Here is a 19,123-nt window from a genome sequence, read left to right as displayed (position 1 = left end):
TGGATGAAGGTGGGAGGGCCTTGGACTTTCCACAGGGCAAGGCACCCTGACTTCTCTTAGGACTGGAGAGGGAGAGGGGGGGATGCAGGGAGTGGGAGGAAAATGGGAGGAGGGGAGGAGGTGGAAATTTTAAAGAAAGAAAGAAAGAAAGAAAGAAAGAAAAAAAGAGAGAGAGAGAGAAAGAAAAAAAGAAAAAAATAACTCAATAGGACAAGAACCTGGAGGTAGGGACTAAAGCAAATTGATGGAGTGATCCTTCTGATTAGCTTGCTCACCATTGGTGCTCAACCTACTTTCTTATAGAACCAACCACCTCCAGCCCAGGGAAAACCCTGCCAACAATTGTCTGCTCAATTCCTCATCAATAACTAAGAAAACACTCTTTAGGCTTAAGCACAGTCAGTTGTGATGGAGGAATTTTCTCAAATGGGTTTCCCTTCGCTCAGATGACTGTAGCCTGTTTAACGTTGGAATGAAAATAGCCAGCACATCTGTGCTCCTACTTGGCACCAATAAGATAATTAAATAAAACATAGCTATATGGCATTTTTATTGGGCTAGAAGTCAACTGAGGGTTTGGAGTTTACTTCAGAAGGGTCTCTAGCACTGATTTCAGGCTTTAGTTTTAATGAATAATTCTGATAAGTACAAAAAAAGACAAATAACAAGACAAAACCATTATGAAGTTGTTCTTTGTGGAATATAGAGAACACAGGTAAAAAATGCAATGTAGTCAAGCCTCTTTTTCATTTTACAGTATTTTAATATTCAGCACCAATAAAAGATGTAGGAAATTACAGTAGAAAATAGTTAAAAACACAAGATAATGGATTACAACTAGCTATGGTTTTGTTTCGCCACTGGAGAAGAAAGGCCAAACAGCATGACTGAAGGTGCCATTAGGATATCTGTATATGAGGGAACTCTTGGCAATATTCAGGAAGCTTAAACATCCAGCCTCACAATCAAGGAACACGCCAACCTGGCCCAGTGGCTTCTCTATATAGTGACGGATTACTGGGTTAGTGGTGAGGAGACTGGAATGATTACCCTCCTTCACACAGAAAAGAAGGAATGCACCCTCAGTTTCAACCTCTTTGTTTGAATTCCTAAACCAAGAATTTGTACAAACTCCTACAGCCCAGTCCCATGTGTCCTTCAAATCCAGTTCCCAGTAATATTTCCCTGAGACGAAGTACTGTGAGCCCCATGAGGCCAAATAGATTCCAGCAGGATCCAGAGATGTATCCTGATGCTGATGTCTGGAGTTGAATCTTCTCATGACATTAAACAGATTCTTCTTGCAATGGAATACAGTTAGATTTTCAAAGGAAATGTGCACTGTGGGAAGAACAAACATTTTGTTAAAATGGCCATGGCAATAGCAAAGACTGTCCTCCTAGGTCTACATAAAAAGTTATTCATAGCCGGGCCTTGGTGGCGCACGCCTTTAATCCCAGCACTCGGGAGGCAGAGGAAGGTGGATCTCTGTGAGTTCGAGGCCAGCGTGGTCTACAAGAGCTAGTTCCAGGACAGGAACCAAAAAAGCTACAGAGAAACCCTGTCTCGAAAATCAAAAAAAAAAAAGTTATTCATAGTCTACGGCCATACCACCCTGAATGCGCCCGATCTCATCTGATCTCAGAAGCTAAGCAGTGTCGGGCCTGGTTGGATGGGAGAGCACCTGGGTATACCGGGTGTGTAGGCTTTAAAAAACAAAAACAAAAATAAAAAAGAGAAAAGTTATTCATAAAACATTTGCAGTGATTGCTTTCACATTGGTGTTGTTCTTTCCATGTAATTAATCATATTTATACCGAAGATAGAGCTCAATATACTTTAGAAGTAGATCCCTGTAAGTAATTGTCCTCCTTTGACCTCAGTTCCTCTAATACTTTTTCCCTGTGAGGTTGAAAATGACTTCTAGATCTATGAGGAGGAATTAGACACAGCCTCATGTCCTATGAATTTGTTTTATATTCATTACTCATGATAAATGGCTCTGTTTCGTTATTTTATGATTATTCTTTTTAATTCCTTTTGAGATAGGGTCTTGTTTGTTAACCTTGAATGGTATGGAACTCACTATGTTGACAAGACTGTCTTCAAACTCATTGGCAGTCCTCTCTCTCTACAATATTGTTGGTATTAGTAATGTACAACAGTATGTCTTGTATATTTTTAATCTATTACCTATTATCTATAATGTAGTATAAAATCAATTGTTAAAAAGTATAAAGGAACATAATCAAATATCTCCACCAGTGGGTACATTTAATTTGAATTACACTGTCCTGAATTCATTAACCATTCCTTAGGCCTCAATGAAAAACTGTTACTATCTTTTTGGCCACTATCACATGCAACCTGTTATGTTGGTATTCATTTTTGTTTCTTTGTTTTTTAAGACAGCTATGTGATTCAATAGGAATACATTGTGACTAACCAAGACCTGTTTTTCAGGCATTAAAATATTTATATTTGCAAAGGTTATCTCCCTGTAGAGGGGTCCCTGGGCTATTTCCATCATTGCTCACACTCACCTTTGAAGCAGTTGGATCGTTCAGTGAGTCCAGTGATGGGGAGGGCAGCGAGTTCTGGTTCCAAACCCTGGGGAATGCTCAACTGCATTGACTCACTCCTGCAAGGACAAGAAAATACTGATTCGCCTGTTGCCAAAGATATCATCACAGTTGATTAGGAAAAACCTCACTCCAAGTTTAGCCAAATAGCTCTGGGGTCCAATCCCTTTCCACACAAGCCTGACAACTTGAGTTCAACCACTGGAACCCATGGTAGAAGTGAGGACTCTCTCCGGAAAGTTGTCCTCTGACTTCCACACAGATGCAATACCACTTGGCATGAACATAAACATACATTTACTCCTCACAAAAATAACAAATCAAATAAAAATTCCAAAACATATCATAAACAAACAATTGAATATTCTCTCTACAAAGTTCATATGCATTTGCTAAGGTAGCTTGATCAATTTTACAACAATTTTAGGGTATCCTGGCTTGCACCAACTGCTAAACTCACCTTCTGAACATGTCTTCCAAACCCTGCAAAGAAAATAAGAAAAAAAATATGTTATTGATGAAATGGAATACAAAGTTTCTTTGTGATGTTTTTCTAAATAACAGAGAACATCACACTATCTAACCTGAAAATTTATATTTAATTCTTGGGATAATGCCAACAAGGCAAATTAGCACAATCCAAATTTTTTATAAATCAGGCTGGGAGAATAAAATATGAGAAGGTTCTTCGTACTGATTTTACATTGCTTTTCAAATGCTAACTGTCCGCAAAAGGAAACATCTGCTACATTGAACACAAAACAGATTTATACTTTAACAAAGGGTACTTCAAATGTCTGACTTCAACACTCCATTGCGCTTCATGCCTCTAATTCTAGAATTGCTAGATTAGAGGCCTGAAGATTACTGTGAGTTGTAAGTGATCATGAGCTGGAGAATAGGAACCTGCCTCAAAATCTCTTCCTTGTAAAGATTTCTCAAATTGCAACTTTCAAAAAGTAGAAATTAAGTAGTAACTTTCTTTGAAATTGTTCATAATATCCAAGTCGAGGCTATGGAGTATAAGAATGGTAACACTGAATTTCATCTTTCAGAGAAGCAAGCTACAGAAGCAAACGTTAGGACATATTTCTTGGGGAATCTACTTACACAATTTCAAAAACGTCTCTGGCAAGATTATGACAGAATTTCGTTTCTCCAGATTATTCCTGAAAAGGAACCCCCTGACGTAAATGAAGGGAATTGTGAAAGCTATCTTAGTACAGCAATCACCAGTGTGGGGCTAAGACAATAAAGCCTTTTCCTTCACTCCTCCAAGCTCACCTGCAGCAGTACCACATATGGCTCCTGGGACATTGACATCAGTTCCTGATACATCTCCCTTAGTTGTTTGTTCTTTTGGATCATCATGGCTTCATTTTCCTTAAGGTTAATTAAAACATGGTTGCCTTCATTGCTCATGCACTCAATGTGTTCCTCTTCCTGTTCACAGACGGCTGCATGCCATTTCCTATACACTTTCCTGATCATTTCTTCCCTCATAATCAGGTAGTCCTGAAGAAAATGGGACATTGACAGTGATATTTCTAAAATACCTCATTCTTCTCCATTGTACCCTTCTATGCTTAAATTGGATGAAGGACTCTTATCACTGTGCTACACACACAATGATGGACTTGGCAAAAATGGAAATTCATTGGTTTAATTTATTTCTTTTGGGGGAAACAGTTTTTCAAATTTCCTTCGTCATGAAAAATGCTGCTGGAAACTATGGGTCTGTAGGCTGAAGATGGATGTCCCAGTGTCATAAAAAAAACATTGGGTGACTATTCAGGCAACGTGATGTCTGTCAATTCTAGAGTTTTGGAGGTTCTTTACGATGAACTTCCTGTTAGGTTAGGTAATGTTATATTTTTCTGGTATCTTTGATGGAGATAGTTTTCATTATAATCTTCCTTAGTTATGATAAAAGATAAAGTAGATATAAATAATGTGACTAATTCATGCTTTATATCTATTTTGTTATATGTAATTTTACTATGTTGAAGTTAAAACCTTCCTTTTTTATTGAGAAAGGAAAAAAAACAAGTTTCTGCCTCCTCCCAGCCTCCCATTTCCCTCCCCCTCCTCCCACCCTTCTCCCCCTCCTCCCACCCTTCTCCCCCTCCTCCCATTCTTCTCCTCCTCCCTGCACTCCTCTCCCCCTCCCTCTTCAGTCCAAAGAGCAGTCAGGGTTCCCTGCCCTGTGGTAAGTCTTAGGTCCTCCCCCCTCCGTCCATATCTAAGAAGGTGAACATCCAAACTGGCTAGGCTCCCACATAGCCAGCACATTAAGTAGGATCAAAACCCCCTGCCATTGTCCTTGGCTTCTCATCAGCCCTCATTGTTCACCATGTTCAGAGGTCTGGTTTTATCCCATGCTTTTTCAGTCTCAGTCCAGCTGGCCTTGGTGAGCTCCCAATAGATCAGCCCCACTGTCTCAGTGGGTGGGTGCACCCCTCGTGGTCCCGACTATGTTGATTGAGGTAACCCAGAGCCAAAAAGATGAACATGGGATGTACTCACTCATAATTGGTTTCTAGCCATAAATAAGGGTCACGGAGTCTACAATTAGTGAACCTAAAGAAGCTAAGTAAGAAGGTGAACCCAAGGAAAAACATAGTTATCCTTTTGGCTATGGGAAGTAGACGAAATTGCCGGGGAGAAAATTGGGATCTTGGGGGTGGGATGGGATGGGGGTAAGGGGGGATGGGGAGAGAAAAGGGATATGGGGAGGATGGGGGGAACTTGGGGAAAAAGGATGATTGGGATAAAGGAAGGTTGGATAGGGGAGCACGGAAGCACAATTCTTAGTTAAGGGAGCCACCTTAGGGTTGGCAAGAGACTTGAACCTAGAGTGGCTCCCAGGAGCCCAAGGCGATGTCCCCAGTTAGTTCCTTGGGCAGATGAGGATAGGGAACCTGAAATGACCCTATCCTATAGCAATACTGACGAATATCTTGCATATCACCATAGAACCTTCACCTGGTGATGGATGGAGATAGAGACAGAGACCCACACTGGAGCACTGGACTGAGCTATCAAGGTCCCAATGAGGAGCAGAAGGAGGGAGAACACGTGCAAAACCTTCCTTTTTATTTAGACAGAAAAGGAGAGGTGATGTGGGATTCCCCTGTGTATGCTGTGAATGTATTTTGTTTCCATTGCTTGATAAAGAAGCTGCTTTGGACCTCTGGAAGGGCAGAATAGAGCAAGGTGGGAATTCCAAGCAGAGACAGAGGAGAAAGTAGGCAGAATCAAGGAGACACCATGTAGTTGCCAAAGGAGAAAGATGCAAGCCTCCAGCAAGAAGATTACCGGTAAAGCACGAGCCTTGTGGTAATACACAAAATAACAAGAATTGGATAATTTAAGATGTAAGAGTTAGTTAATAAGAGGCCTGAGCTAACCAGCCAAGCACTGTTTTGATTAATATAATTTCTGTGTCATTATTTTGGGTCTGAGTGACCAGGAATAAACAAGTAGCCTCCCTCAACACAAAGGCAATCAAGCCCTAAGCATTTTCACCTGTCAAAGAAAACAAGGGCTGCCTGAAGAAATGGCATTGACTGATAACTCCTATGTTCACGCGAGTATGAAACTCTGCATGCAATAATTAGAATTCGTGGTGCAGTCCTAGAGTCTAATGCAGTGTGCTGAACTGTCAGCAATTCACACTTTAGTCTCAAGACTCTTTTTCCATACAGCCAGACCATCTTTCTATGTGCAGAGCTATATTTTACATGTGGAATAGAAGACCATCATAAAAGGTTTTCCTAGTATCATAATCTATGACTTATGTGCAAATCCTAAAATAAGATTTTGGAAAACAAAAACTATCTCAACCAGACTTTTAGCATAAATATCATACTCACTAAAAACAAACTTTTCACTCTGCTTTCTTCCTCTAGATTCTCTTGATTTTCTTGGATCTTCTCCCATAAAGATGTCATTTGCTGTAGAAGTCTCTCCTGTAAGAAATGATGAATATCAACTTTTGATAAACAGTAATGATGGGCAAACTCTTAGACATGAAATAAATTACCTTTACCAAGAAAAGAAGGATCACAATGTTCCTTTTTACGTTAGGTAACTTTGAATTTTACATTTAAAAGCTTAGAAATAGAATATGGCATATCCCTTTGTTCAGGTAACATGATAAATAATTATGAATAATATCTGAGTAATTTGCATAATATTGGGTTTCTCACAGGCTTCCCTGTAGCTGACTCCATTGTATTTTTCTAATTTAGTCACCAATCAAGGATATTTTTAAAAGATGTGACTACAGTATTTCACTTTACAGTGACCTAGAAATAATGTATAATAAAACACAATTGATCTTACACCCATGGGTCACCCAAGGAGTGTTCACATTATAGTCACTCTCTCTTCACTAGCTGCTAATAAAGTGCCACCATTCAGAAAAGAGTGGATTCCTCATAATCAGGACCAGCATCTTCCTGTTGTCCACTGAGCCTCACTCTCCAGGTTTCATGTTCTCTCAGAAACATCACTCACCATTTGATCCTCAGCAGCTGCTTCTATGGGACAGTGTTTGTGACCTTTGTGCTCATGGGAGTCAGAGCAGAGCTGACAGAGGTAGATCCTGGTCTCCATACAGAAGATCCTTTTGGTCTCCTTGTGGGTCACACACTGATGCTCCTCAGAGCTCAGGTACTTCATGAGGCTGGCTTTTCTGGCAATGGACACCAGCTTCTTCAGAACAATGCTGGTTCCAAAGTCCTTCTGCTGGGATGGTTTCCTACACGTAGGGCATTGGACAGGAAGCTGGCTGTCTTCCCAGGAAAGGTGGAGGCAGGCTCGACAGAAGCTGTGGCCACAGTTTATGGTGACTGGGTCTGTAAGGTAGCTCATGCAGATGAAGCAGTTGAGTTCTTCCTGGAAGGCTTGTGAGAGGTCTGACTCCATTTTTCTAAAGGAAGAAGGCAGAATTTATGTTATTGAACCTAAAGGAAAAAAAAACTTCACAAAATGTTATTCAAGTTGTATTTATTACAACACATTCTTCATTTTCAGGTGTCAAAAATCAAAATAATCTTAGGATTGCAGTTGCTAATTTGTTTGTTTCACTCTTCTTCACATGAATACAGATTGATCTCATGACTTTCTGTGCCCTACAATCTGCAAGTTTTTCAGAGACTCCCTCCAAATTAGTACCTTGTTTCAAGGTCTGAGACATGTGCTTATAATGAATATACACTGCATTGATCAAAGTAACATTTTGGTCGTTTACTACAGAACTATGTCGATTGAACTCTTCCATCTTTGATTATCTATACAGGAAAACAATTCCCTAGTAACAGGATCCCTTGGAAATGTTTTGCTTTCTAATTTTAGCACGGTTTCCAAAATCATGAAGCACATGGATCGCCAATTATAGTCAAACTACTTCAAATAAACCGTCACACATGCCAACAGGATTCCATGTCTATACAAAGGTCCATTGAATGAATACAAGGGGAGTCTAATGGAAACTTGTCTTTTTCTACTTTCTACTTTCCATGTAGATTAAATCCACATAAGTCTCTCTTAGTGTTCTCATTGTTGTCTAAGTTCTCTGGGATTGTGGTTCGTAGGCTGGTTTTCTCTGCTTTGTGTTTAATTTTTATATATTACATGGGTATACTTAATATACAGGTATCAGCACTTTAGAATTTAGACAACAATCAAAATGGAAAAGGAGCATGTGAGCCAGGCAGTGGTGGCACACGCCTTTAATCCCAGTACTTAGGAGGCAGAGGCAGGCTGATCTCTGTGAGTTAGAAGCCAGCCTGATATACAAGAGCTAGTTCCAGGACAGGCTTCAAAGCTATAGAGAAACCCTGTCTCGAAAAAGCAAAAAAGAAAGAAACAAAGGAAGGAAGGAAGGAAGGAAGGAAGGAAAAGGAGCATGTATGTACCTTGAACATTTTACATCAGAGCAACAAAGGAGTGTGTATGGATAAATCTAAAATCATCAATCACTCTAGGTCATGTTATATTTATAAAGAAAGATGACCACATGGAACACAATCTTTTTTGGTAAGTGGCAAATGGTAATTTCTAAGCAGAAACCTCACTTGGGTAAAGAATTATGAATAAGAAATAACAACGATTTTCCTCCTGTAAACTATGCACTCACCCATGGAATTTTCTCAGGTCTCAGCACTGTTTAGTGGGGACACCACAACATTACCTCAGCTCTGGTGTTTAATCCTCAATGGATGCAGGTGATCGATCCAGCAGTCAAGGAGCCAGAATGTATAGAAACACACTCTGTCTGCTCTGGTGTAGAATAGACAGACCTGGCTGGGCCATGGAATGGGCTTATATGGTCTCTAAAGACCAAGACTACTTCCTTCCATGGTTGTTTTCACTAATACAAATATGTAACCTTCTGTAAGTAGCAGTACTCTAATTGGATGGAAGATGGAATTAGCTGTGGCCAATCCCCACAAGCAAATCTCCACAACAAGGTTTCCTGAGTGACTGCTTAGCTGGGTGTGGCAGCTCACACCTTTAATCCTAGAGTCCTAGAGAATTAGCAGCTAAAGTAGAAGGAGTTTTAGTTCTAGGATATGAACTGAGAACTTGTCAAAAAATGGTAGTAATTTTCCTACAATATTTTACAGTGTCTAAATACTTTGTCATGTGCATATATTTCGCTCTTGATAATGATGATGCCAACAATCTGAGATTTTACCAAATACCATCATTAAAAAGCTCTTAATAAAAATTAAAAAAAATAATTTTAAAGGTGTTCAGAGATGGCTCAGAAGTTAAAAGCTCTGAGTGCCCTACCAGAGGTCCTCAGTTCAGTTTCCAGTTACCACATAGTGCCTACATCCATCTATAATGAGATCTGGTATCTTCTGGTGTGCAGGCAGAACAATTTGCGCATAAAAATAAATACATTTTTAAAAAATCTGAAGAGTTTTTAAGAATTTTGTCTACATTGTTTTCATTATATTTACTTCAACTGCAACTCCTTCAACATCCATCCCAATTACTTAAACACCCAAATTTCTCTTTTTCAAAGAAAAAGTTTATTATATATATATAATTTCAATTCAGTTCCAACAATGTATAGTAACGTTAAATTTCAAGGGTATCTAGCTAAGCTGTCTACAGTTCAAATTAACAAGCCAGAAAACTGTGTGAAAATTCAGGTGTGGGGCAGTTCAGAACCTGCAACATTTATTTTCAGAGACTCTACGCAGCCTTGACTTCCATGTAACTAGCTCTGTAGAACAGGCTGGTCTGGAATTCACAGAGATCTGCCTGCCTCTGCCCTTGAAGTGTGGAGATTAAGTGTGTCTTACCACCACCAGGCAGAACATACAGGATTTCAGTCAAGTACAGTTGATAGCTTTTCACCTGAATGCATCAATTTGATCATTTATTTCTAATATATTGTTAGTTGAAATCATGAATCATTTTTCCCTCTATTCCTTTTACATGTCCTTTTTTTGAGGGGGCTTCAACAAGAAGGTGTGGCCAAGATGGAAGGTGGATTCTCATGGCTCAAAAGATCAGAATTTAGGTGGATCTCTCTACTAAAATGAATCAACCCACAAAAAATCCATCACAAGGCTGGCACCAAAAGCTGTGGCCTCGATTTAAGGTGGATACTCACACCTAAAAAGTTCACAATGTTAATATATTAACTGTGTACACTAATTTAGAGGTATCGAAAACTCAGGTATCTGTGAAGTACATAAGGAAATACTCTCAAAGTTTTCTTTGAATTTAGACATCCAAATTGAAAAGTGAGAGGTAAGTACCTTGAGCATTGTACATAAATAAGGGCAACAAAAACCATGTGTACAGATAAGTCCAAAATATCTATCGCAGTAACTCACATTATAATGACACATAAAGATGACCACAGGGGAGCAGAAATTTTTGGTGGTAGCAAAGAGTCATTTCTGAGCTGAAAACTCAGTTTAATCATATATTAATGTAAGAAAAATAACAGAATTTTCTTTGTAAACTGTGTACTCACCCAAGGAATTGTCTCTGGCCTCAGCAGTGCTGAATGAGAACACCACACTATTTCCTCAGCTCTAGGGTCCAATCCTCAATGTATGCAGAAGATAGATCCACTGGTTGAAGAGCCAGAATGTATGGAAACACTCTCTATCTGCTCTGGTGAAAGAATGCACCAGGCTAAGCTCTGGTGTGTCCTTATATACTCTCTAAAGACCACGCCCACTTCCTCCCATGGTTGCTTTCATTAACACATCCCATTTGTGGCCATTTGTCAGTACCAGTATTCTGACTGGATGGAAGGTTGAATTAACTCTGAGGCCAAGCTCCACAAGCAAATCTCCACAATGAGCTTCCCTGAGGGACTGCTTAGCTGGGTGTGACAGCTCACACCTTTAATCCTAGAGACCTAGGGTTGGGCTGCTGAAGCAAGGGGAGTTTTAGTTCAAGGCCTGCATAGAATATGAACTGAAAACTTGCCAAAGGGTAATTTTCCTATAATATTTTACAGTACCTAAATATTTTGCTTGTACTTATATTTTGTTCTTGAAATGTAACAAATGATGATATTATAAATCTGTAATTTTAGTGTCAACATTAAAAATTTGTTAATAGAAATATAAAAAATTAATTTTTTGGTGTTTTTGGGGGTTTTTTGGTACAGTGTTCCCCTGTGTAGCTATGGTGCCTGTCTGGAACTAGCTCTTGTAGAACAGGCTGGCCTTGGATGCAAAGGGCCACCTGCTTCTACCTCCCAGGTGACTCAGAGGTTAAGAACGCTGACAGCTTATCCAGAGAATCTGAGTTCAAGTCCCAGTTACTACATGGTGAAGAAAACCATCTATAATGAGATCTACTATCTTCTGTAGTGCAGGCAGAAAACTGTATGCATAATAAATAAATCTTTTAAAAAATCTTAATAGCACTTTGAGAATTTTGTACACTTGATTTTGTACAATATTGTAGAATATATGTACACATATTCAACTCATCTGCAAGTCCTTTCAAATCCAATCCATTTTCTTAAAAACTCAACTTTCTCTTTAAAAAAAACAAATAAAAACCCAATATACATACAAAAGGACTCAAGGAATTAGTCATCAAAAGAACAAATAATCCAGTAAAAACAATCAGGTAAAGACCTAAACAGAGAACTCTCATCAGAGGAATCTAAAATGGCTGAAAGACACTTAAGAAATGTTCAACATTCTTAGCTCAGATTTTTTTTTTTTTGGATTTTTTGAGACAGGGTTTCTCCGTATCTGTTGGTTCCTGTCCTGGAACTAGCTCTTATAGACCAGGCTGGCCTCGAACTCACAGAGATCCGCCTGCCTCTGCCTCCCAAGTGCTGGGATTAAAGGCGTGCGCCACCACGTTCAACATTCTTAGCCATCAGGGACATGCTAATCAAAACAAGTCTGAGATTCCTTCATAAACTTGTAAGAATGGCCAAGATCAAAATTACTGATGACAACTTATACTGGGGAGGTTGTGGGGTAAAGGGAACACTCCTGCATTGCTGGTGGGAGTGCAAACTGGCACAATCACTTTGAATATCAGTATGGCGATTTCTTAGAAAATTAGGAAATAACTTTCCTCAACACCCAGCAATTACACTTTTGGGTATATACCCAAAAGATTCTCAATTGTACCACAATACCATGTGCTCAACTATGTTCATAGCAGCATTATTTGTCATAACAGAACCTAGAATAAACCTAAATGCCCCTTGACCGAGAATGGATAAGGATATGTGGTACATTTACACATTGGAATACCACACAGCAGGAAAAAGTAATGACATCTTGAGATTTTCAGGCAAATGGATGGATCCAGAAAGCATAATATTGAGTGAGGTAACTCAGATGCAGAAAGGCAAACATCCTATGTACTTGCTCATAAGTGGCTTTTAGACATAAAGCAAAGAAAATCAGCCTACAATTCACGATCCCAAAGAACCTAGACAATAAATAATGAGGACCCTAAGAGAGACAACATGAGAATCTACATGAGAATTAGAAAAAGACAAGATCTCCTCAGATAATCAGGAGCATGGAGACCATAGAAGAGGGAGGGGGGAAGAAGGGAAGGGAGCAGAGAAATATATATAGCTCAATAAATCAGTAAAAAATGCATTTTGTATGTAACATTGTAATTTCAGTGCCAACAATACATAGGGACATCAGAGTTCGAGCATGCCTAGCTCGGGCTGACTAGAGTTCAAATTAAGGAGATAGAGAGCTGTGTGGAAATTCAGGTGTGAGGCACTTCAGAATCCACAACATTTTTTAGACTGGAATTCTCGGTGCAGCCTTGACTTTACTGGAACTAGTTGTATAGATCAGGCCAGCCTAGACTCACGGAGGTCTGCCTACCTCTGCCAATGAAGCGCTGGGGTTAAAGATGTGTGACATCATCACCAGATAGAACCCACAGTAGCCCAGCCAGGTACTGTGGATTGCTTTGCACCTGGATGCCTCATTTTCATCCTTTCTTTCTAATATGTTGTTAGTTGAAGTAAAATTACATCATCTTCTCCCTCTATTTTTTTACACATCCTTTTTCTAGGCTGACACCAGAAGGTGTGACCAAGATTGGAGGTGCATTCTCACAATTCAAAAGACTGGGTTTTAGTTGGATCTGTCCACTTCAAATGATCCAACCAAGAAAAATCGATAGGCCAGGTGTGGTGACACACACCTTTAATCACAGCATTCAGGAGGCTGAGACAATGGATCACTGTGAGGTCAAGGCCGGCCTGGTCAACAAACAGTTTCTGTACAGTCGAAGATGCGCGGAGAAAGCTTGTCTTGAAAAAACAAAAAGGAAAAAGAAAGTGTGGCCAATTTTTGATGGATTCTCACACCTCAAAAGATCTGGATTAAGTGTACTTGTTTACTTCAAATGATTCAACCCAGAAAAATCCCTCAAAAGAAAAGTCATGTCTTCTTGGGTTTTAGTTAATTTCACAAGGTCTGACCACGTTATATTTTGTGAACAGTGAGTGAGCCCATCCCTGATAGAGAATAATTCTTGGTCTAGTGGTGAAATCTTCAAAAATTTGCACTTCTACATCCACATATTCATTTCTCTGTCCTGGTTTATAAAGCCATTCCTAGGAAAGAGTTTCACAGTAGACTTCTGAGTGTTCTGCCTCATACTGTCTTTCTGACCCCCTTCTTCCACAATGTTTCTGGAACCATTAATGCAGGAGCTAGGATATATATCTATATATAGATATGGATAGGATCCCCATGATCTGTTGATTTCCGCATTTGTACAGTTGTGGGATTCTGTGAGTGGCAGCCTGATGGTCCAATGCTTCTTTTCTAAGAACTATTAAATGAGCATTACTAAGCTTTTTTTAAAACTAGATTTGTAAGCTCATGTTTTGCTCGCCCTTGTAGAAAACCAAATCAAAGATAAATTAATGTGTGAGCAATTCTAAGATCAAAGGAATGAGAGATATGAATAATAAGGAGGGCTGAGCCAAAAGCATTTTAGTATTATTTATGTGGTATGTCAGTTTTTGAGATGTTGAGAAAGCAACCATGAGTATGTTCAGAAAAATTCCAAGGGTTGTGTAAAATGGGGATGGGAAATACATCAAAATGACATGTAACTTACCCATAAAATCCTGAATGAGGCCACTGGAATTGTCTAACTTGTAGAGTTTTCCTATGTGAACAGAGTACAGCCTGCTGAACCTTCTGCCTCACCAGGTGTGGATTACAGTGTGGGCTCCAAGATCAGTGAAAGTACTCATGGTTCTTGTGATCTTTGGGTCCCTGCTGCAATCTTAGACTGAGTTTCTGTAAGAAAAGTTGTGTGAGGGGGAGGTCTTACTTTATCCACAGCATCTGACTCTGCTGGAGCCTGTAGTTATCAGGCCTAACAAAACTGGACTAAACCTCTTCCTGTGTGATGCTGGAGGTACAAGTTCCAAGCCATGGACCTATGTAGCTGGTTGTCCAAGATATAATTTATGAATCTAAGAAGCCAAATACCAAAATATCAAGAAAAGTGCCCTCCAGGTGGATACAGAATTATAGCTCAGCAGCTAATCTGTGCTGATCTATGCAGACAGCTGCTGCAGTTACTCTGGGGCTCAAATGATTGCTATTGCTCTTATACAGTCATTGTAAGCAGGATGTGTCCTGGCATGAGGCAGAGCCCCAAGTTCTGGCTACTTCTCCTTGATTCTAGAGATGATAGGAAGGAAGGGAGGAAATGAAGTTTAGGGCAGGGAAAGCTCACAATTTTTCAGAAGACATCCTGAAGGGAGGGTATAATGGCTCAGTCATTTTTATCTGTCATTAGGTTCCCACTGCATATATCCTCACACACTGTGTTTCCCTGTGTTTCTGTGCATGTGTGCCTGTGCTACCATATTCATGTGCATCTTTGTCACCATCTCTGTGCACTAGGGAGTAAGGCATTTCCTTTCCCATAACTCAGATGACTCAACTCACAAGAGGATGTCAAACCCCAGATTTTCAAGAACAAAGATCACATTATCGAAATCTTAGCCATGTAAACCTCCTTCCTGCCAGAAGTCTCTGTTCATCCTTTCAACTGAAAGCAAGGTTAGAATAGAGTTACCCTGCCTTCTAATGGGCTTCACCAGAGGATAACTTGAAATCTGCCACCTCAGCCCAAATGAAACTGTCTTATAATCTCTGACTCATGGAGTTGCCACTAGAAAGTGTCCTCTGAGTGGCATCATGGAGCCCAACATATATACATGCAGAGCTATAGTTGTCTTAATTAAAAACCAAATAGTTTTTATCTATAGTTTAGTCAGTCTATATCTAGCATTTAACAGGAGTGCGTACACTGTGTTATCTGCCCAGGGAAGAAGGATTCGGCCTCATCGCAATATAATTACCATCCATATCTTCCCTTAGATTTTTACATAAAAAAAAGTTAGGACTACGTCCTGATGAAAAAGCTGAAAATATTGAAATGGACATAGCCATAGGTTTACACTCAAGAGAGTCTGTCTTCCTATTTTATCTGGATGCAATTGATTGTATATTTCCTGGAACATCTTACATAGTGATTCTCATTTAACTGGTTGTGACAAGCTCTCAGAGACTGTGCTGAATCCAACCATACAAAGACTGACAGCTTAAATCCCCATGACCTATGTGTTTTTCTTTGGGTTCTCCTTATTTAGCTTCTCTAGGATCACTAACTATAGGCTCAATGTCCTTTGTTTATGGCTAGAAACCAAATATGAGTGAGTACATCCCATGTTCCTCTTTTTGGGTCTGGCTTACCACACTCAGGATAGTGTTTTCTATTTCCATCTATTTGCAAGCAAAATTCAAGAAGTCCTTGCTTTTTACTGCTGAGTAATACTCTAATATGTATATATTCCATACTTTCTTCATCCATTCTTCCATTGAAGGGCATCTAGGTTGTTTCCAGGTTCTGGCTATTACAAACAATGCTGCTATGAACATAGTTGAGCATATAATTTTGTTGTATGATAGGGCCTCTCTTGGGTATATTCCCAAGAGTGGTATTGCTGGGTCCAGGGGTAGGTTGATCCCGAATTTCCTCAGAAACTGCCACACTCCTTTCCAGAGTGGTTGCACAAGTTTGCATTCCCACCAGCAATGGATGAGTGTACCACTTTCTCCACAACTTCTCCAGTAAAGGCTATCGTTAGTGTTTTTTATTTTAGCCATTCTGACAGGTGTAAGATGGTATCTTAACGTTGTCTTGATTTGCATTTCCCTGATCGCTAAGGAAGTCCTGATTGTTGACCTTCATCAGGCGATGAAAGGAGACGGAGATCCACGTTGGAGCACCGGACAGAAATCTCAAGGTCCAAGTCAGGAGCAGAAGGAGAGAGAGCGCGAGGAAGGAACTCAGGACCGCAAGTGGTGCACCCACACACGGAGACAATGGGGATGTTCTATTGGGAACTTGCCAAGGCCAGTTGGCCTGGGTCTGAAAAGGCCTGGAATGAGGCCAGACTCGCTGAACATAGCAGACAATGGGGACTACTGGGAACTGAAGAACAATGGCAATGGGTCTCTGATCCTACTGCACGTACTGGCTTTGTGGGAGCCTAGGCAGTTTGGATGCTCACCTTACTAGAAATGGATGGAGGTGGGGGTTCCTTGGACTTCCCACAGGGCAGGGAACCCTGATTGCTCTTCGGGCTGAGGAGGGAGGGGGACTTGATTGGGGGAGGGGGAGGGAAATGGGAGGCAGTGGCGGGGAAGAGACGAGATCTTTAATAAATAAATAAATTTAAAAAAATAAAAAAAATTTTGCAAACTAAAAAAAAATCCCCATGACCTAAGGGGGGTTTGGATGATACTGACTCACAGAAAACTCCAGTCAGGACTTCACCACAATCATAAATTTTCCTTACGTCTCCACAAGATCATCAGCTCCCCAAATCATCAGAAAGTAGCCTCGAAAACTACACTCACATTCCCAAAAACTGGACTATGGATATTTGTCTTTTTTTAGAGTGTTGGTTACAAGTTGTTAGTGATCATGCTCAGAAAAAAAATGCTAAACAAAGGATATTAGTTTCAGAATTCTTATTTTGAAAAGAAAAAGGGGGAAGTGGTGTGGGATAATGGTCTTGTACCTGCAAAGATTTGTCACTCGTATTAGTTAATAAATTGCTTATTGGCCAATAGCCAGGCAGGAATATAGGCAGGGTGATGAGATTAGGATAATGCTAAGAAGAGGAAAGGTTTGTTAAGACTAATGAGTCCCGGCCTTCAGCTGGATGTTGGGATTAATGAGTCCTGGCCTTCAGCTGCTCTTCCCTCCTAGAACCTTCTAATTAAAGTTATTAGAAGCTGTGCCTAGTTTAGAGGATCAGAGGATGGGATTTTCACCTGTTGGCCATTGACTGCAGTGTATTTAAGCCTGCATGGTGCTAATAAAGGGGGACTTTGTTATCAATGTTTAAAGGTCTGCTTGTCGGTCTGTCTCTGCATCTGTGTTCTCAACCTCCAGCCCCTTGCCCGTAGCTTGCGAACTGGGGTCTAGTGCATAGAGCGCAGACCGGGCCGGGGTGCCGGCAAAGGTTCACTCTGCAGCCACCATCCAGATGCAGGGGAAGCAAGATGAGAATGTCTCACTGATAAAGTACAAACCATGTGGCTAACATAGATAAGAATTATGCGTTAACTTGTAAGATCTAGTTAATAATAAGCCTGAGATAATAGGCCACACAGTTTATAATTGTTATTGTGTGTTACTTTCAGACTGAATGATTGCTGGACCAGGTGGGACAGAAACATCCATATACTACATTCTTTATGTCCTGCTTGTCCAATTTCAACAACATACTGTCAGGAGTCAAGGCAAGAGCAGTTTCTTTTCCAGTAGTTAACTTTGATAAAATGAAAACAAACTCCATAGATCTGTCAATGACTATCATGCAAGTAGATTGGTGCTACCAGGAATGAACATGTCCCACTGTCTTGAAAAGCCTTATGTCATTAAAAAATCTTAAATGGCATTTTCTGTTGTTCTCTGCAGTGCTTGAAGACTACCTATCTATCTAAAATATATCTCTATTTAACCTTTAAAACATAATTAATATGGCCATAAATTTAATTGGTAGATGACTAACCACTAATCTGTATTTGTTAATTATCATAAAAAGTCTATAATAATAACTTTTAAGGGCTAGAAATTTACATTACATTGTTAAATGAGCTGTTTAGGTACAATACTTTAAACAATAATACAGTATAACAAAAATACATTGAATTGGTATATACATAAAAGCCCATACTAATATAAAATATTTGAGCCTAATAGTTGGTGTTTTTGTTTAAAAGAAAATTCAATATCCACTCTTTTATCATATCATTCCTGTGTCCCCCCATTTTCTTTTCAAAACAAGATCTCTGAATGTAACCTTTTTAAATTAATGTCCTCCCTGACCATGACTAATAACAGCTTCTAGCCAACACCTCCAAACAATGACAATTACCCATTGTTATAAGGAGGCCAATTGTTTGTTCCCCGGTTGCGTAGCAGTTCAGACCCGAAATAATCTCACAGAAACTATATTATTTAAAACACTGCTTGGCCATTAGCTCTAGCATCTTATTAGCTAACTCTTACATCTTAATTTAACCCATCTCCATTAATCTGTGTATTGCCACATGGCTGTGGCTTACTGGCTAAAGTTCTGGCATCTGTCTCTGGTGGAGCTACATGGCTTCTCACTAAACTCCGCCTTCCTTCTCCAGAACTCAGTTTAGCTTTCCCCACCTTGCTCTGTTCTACCCCACCAGGCCAAGCCAGTTTCTTTATATAACCAATGGTATTTACAGCATATAGAGGGGAATCCCATATTACCTCCCCTTTTATATTTAAATAAAAAAGTAAGGGGTTAACTTTAACATAGTAAAATTATATATAACAAAACAGTTATCAAGCAAGAATTACAGTTACAATATTTATATCTATTTTATCTTTTCTCTTTTTTCTTTTTTCTTTTTTTTGGTTTTTCGAGACAGGGTTTCTCTGTGGCTTTGGAGCCTGTCCTGGATCTA

At 39.7% G+C, this 19,123-nt stretch overlaps 2 protein-coding genes across 2 annotated transcripts in view; both read right to left on the bottom strand.

The window, feature by feature from the left end:
- Window positions 1–841: 841 nt before the first annotated feature.
- Window positions 842–7,514, bottom strand: LOC101998197 (tripartite motif-containing protein 43B-like). Its single transcript, XM_005347688.1, has 6 exons — window positions 7,104–7,514; window positions 6,458–6,553; window positions 3,867–4,097; window positions 3,043–3,065; window positions 2,544–2,641; window positions 842–1,341 (listed from the first exon to the last, which is right to left on the bottom strand). Exons 1-6 carry the CDS (start codon window positions 7,512–7,514, stop codon window positions 842–844), a joined length of 1,359 nt encoding a protein of 452 aa, XP_005347745.1.
- Window positions 7,515–13,336: 5,822 nt separating this feature from the next.
- LOC101997904 (tripartite motif-containing protein 43B-like) overlaps window positions 13,337–19,123 on the bottom strand; it is a 15,366-nt gene continuing 9,579 nt past the window's right edge. The window contains exon 8 of the mRNA XM_013346350.1: window positions 13,337–13,383. Within this exon, the coding sequence (XP_013201804.1) occupies window positions 13,337–13,383 (47 nt within the window). The remainder of the gene's footprint in view (window positions 13,384–19,123) is intronic.

This window comes from Microtus ochrogaster, chromosome 5 (genome assembly GCF_000317375.1).
Source record: "Microtus ochrogaster isolate Prairie Vole_2 chromosome 5, MicOch1.0, whole genome shotgun sequence".
NCBI classification, from domain to species: domain Eukaryota; kingdom Metazoa; phylum Chordata; class Mammalia; order Rodentia; family Cricetidae; genus Microtus; species Microtus ochrogaster.
The sequence above is the reverse complement of the archived record's forward strand: the minus strand, read 5'-3'. Positions and strand labels throughout refer to the sequence as shown.

Coding starts and splice junctions, on each gene's coding strand:
- LOC101998197 (XM_005347688.1), bottom strand. CDS start 7,514: ATGGAGTCAGACCTCTCACAAGCCTTCCAGGAAGAACTCAACTGCTTC. Junction 4,098..6,457: donor GAGTGAAAAGTTTGTTTTTA/GTGAGTATGATA, acceptor CATTTTCTTCAG/GACTACCTGATTATGAGGGA. Junction 1,342..2,543: donor ACGATCCAACTGCTTCAAAG/GTGAGTGTGAGC, acceptor TTCTTCCCACAG/TGCACATTTCCTTTGAAAAT.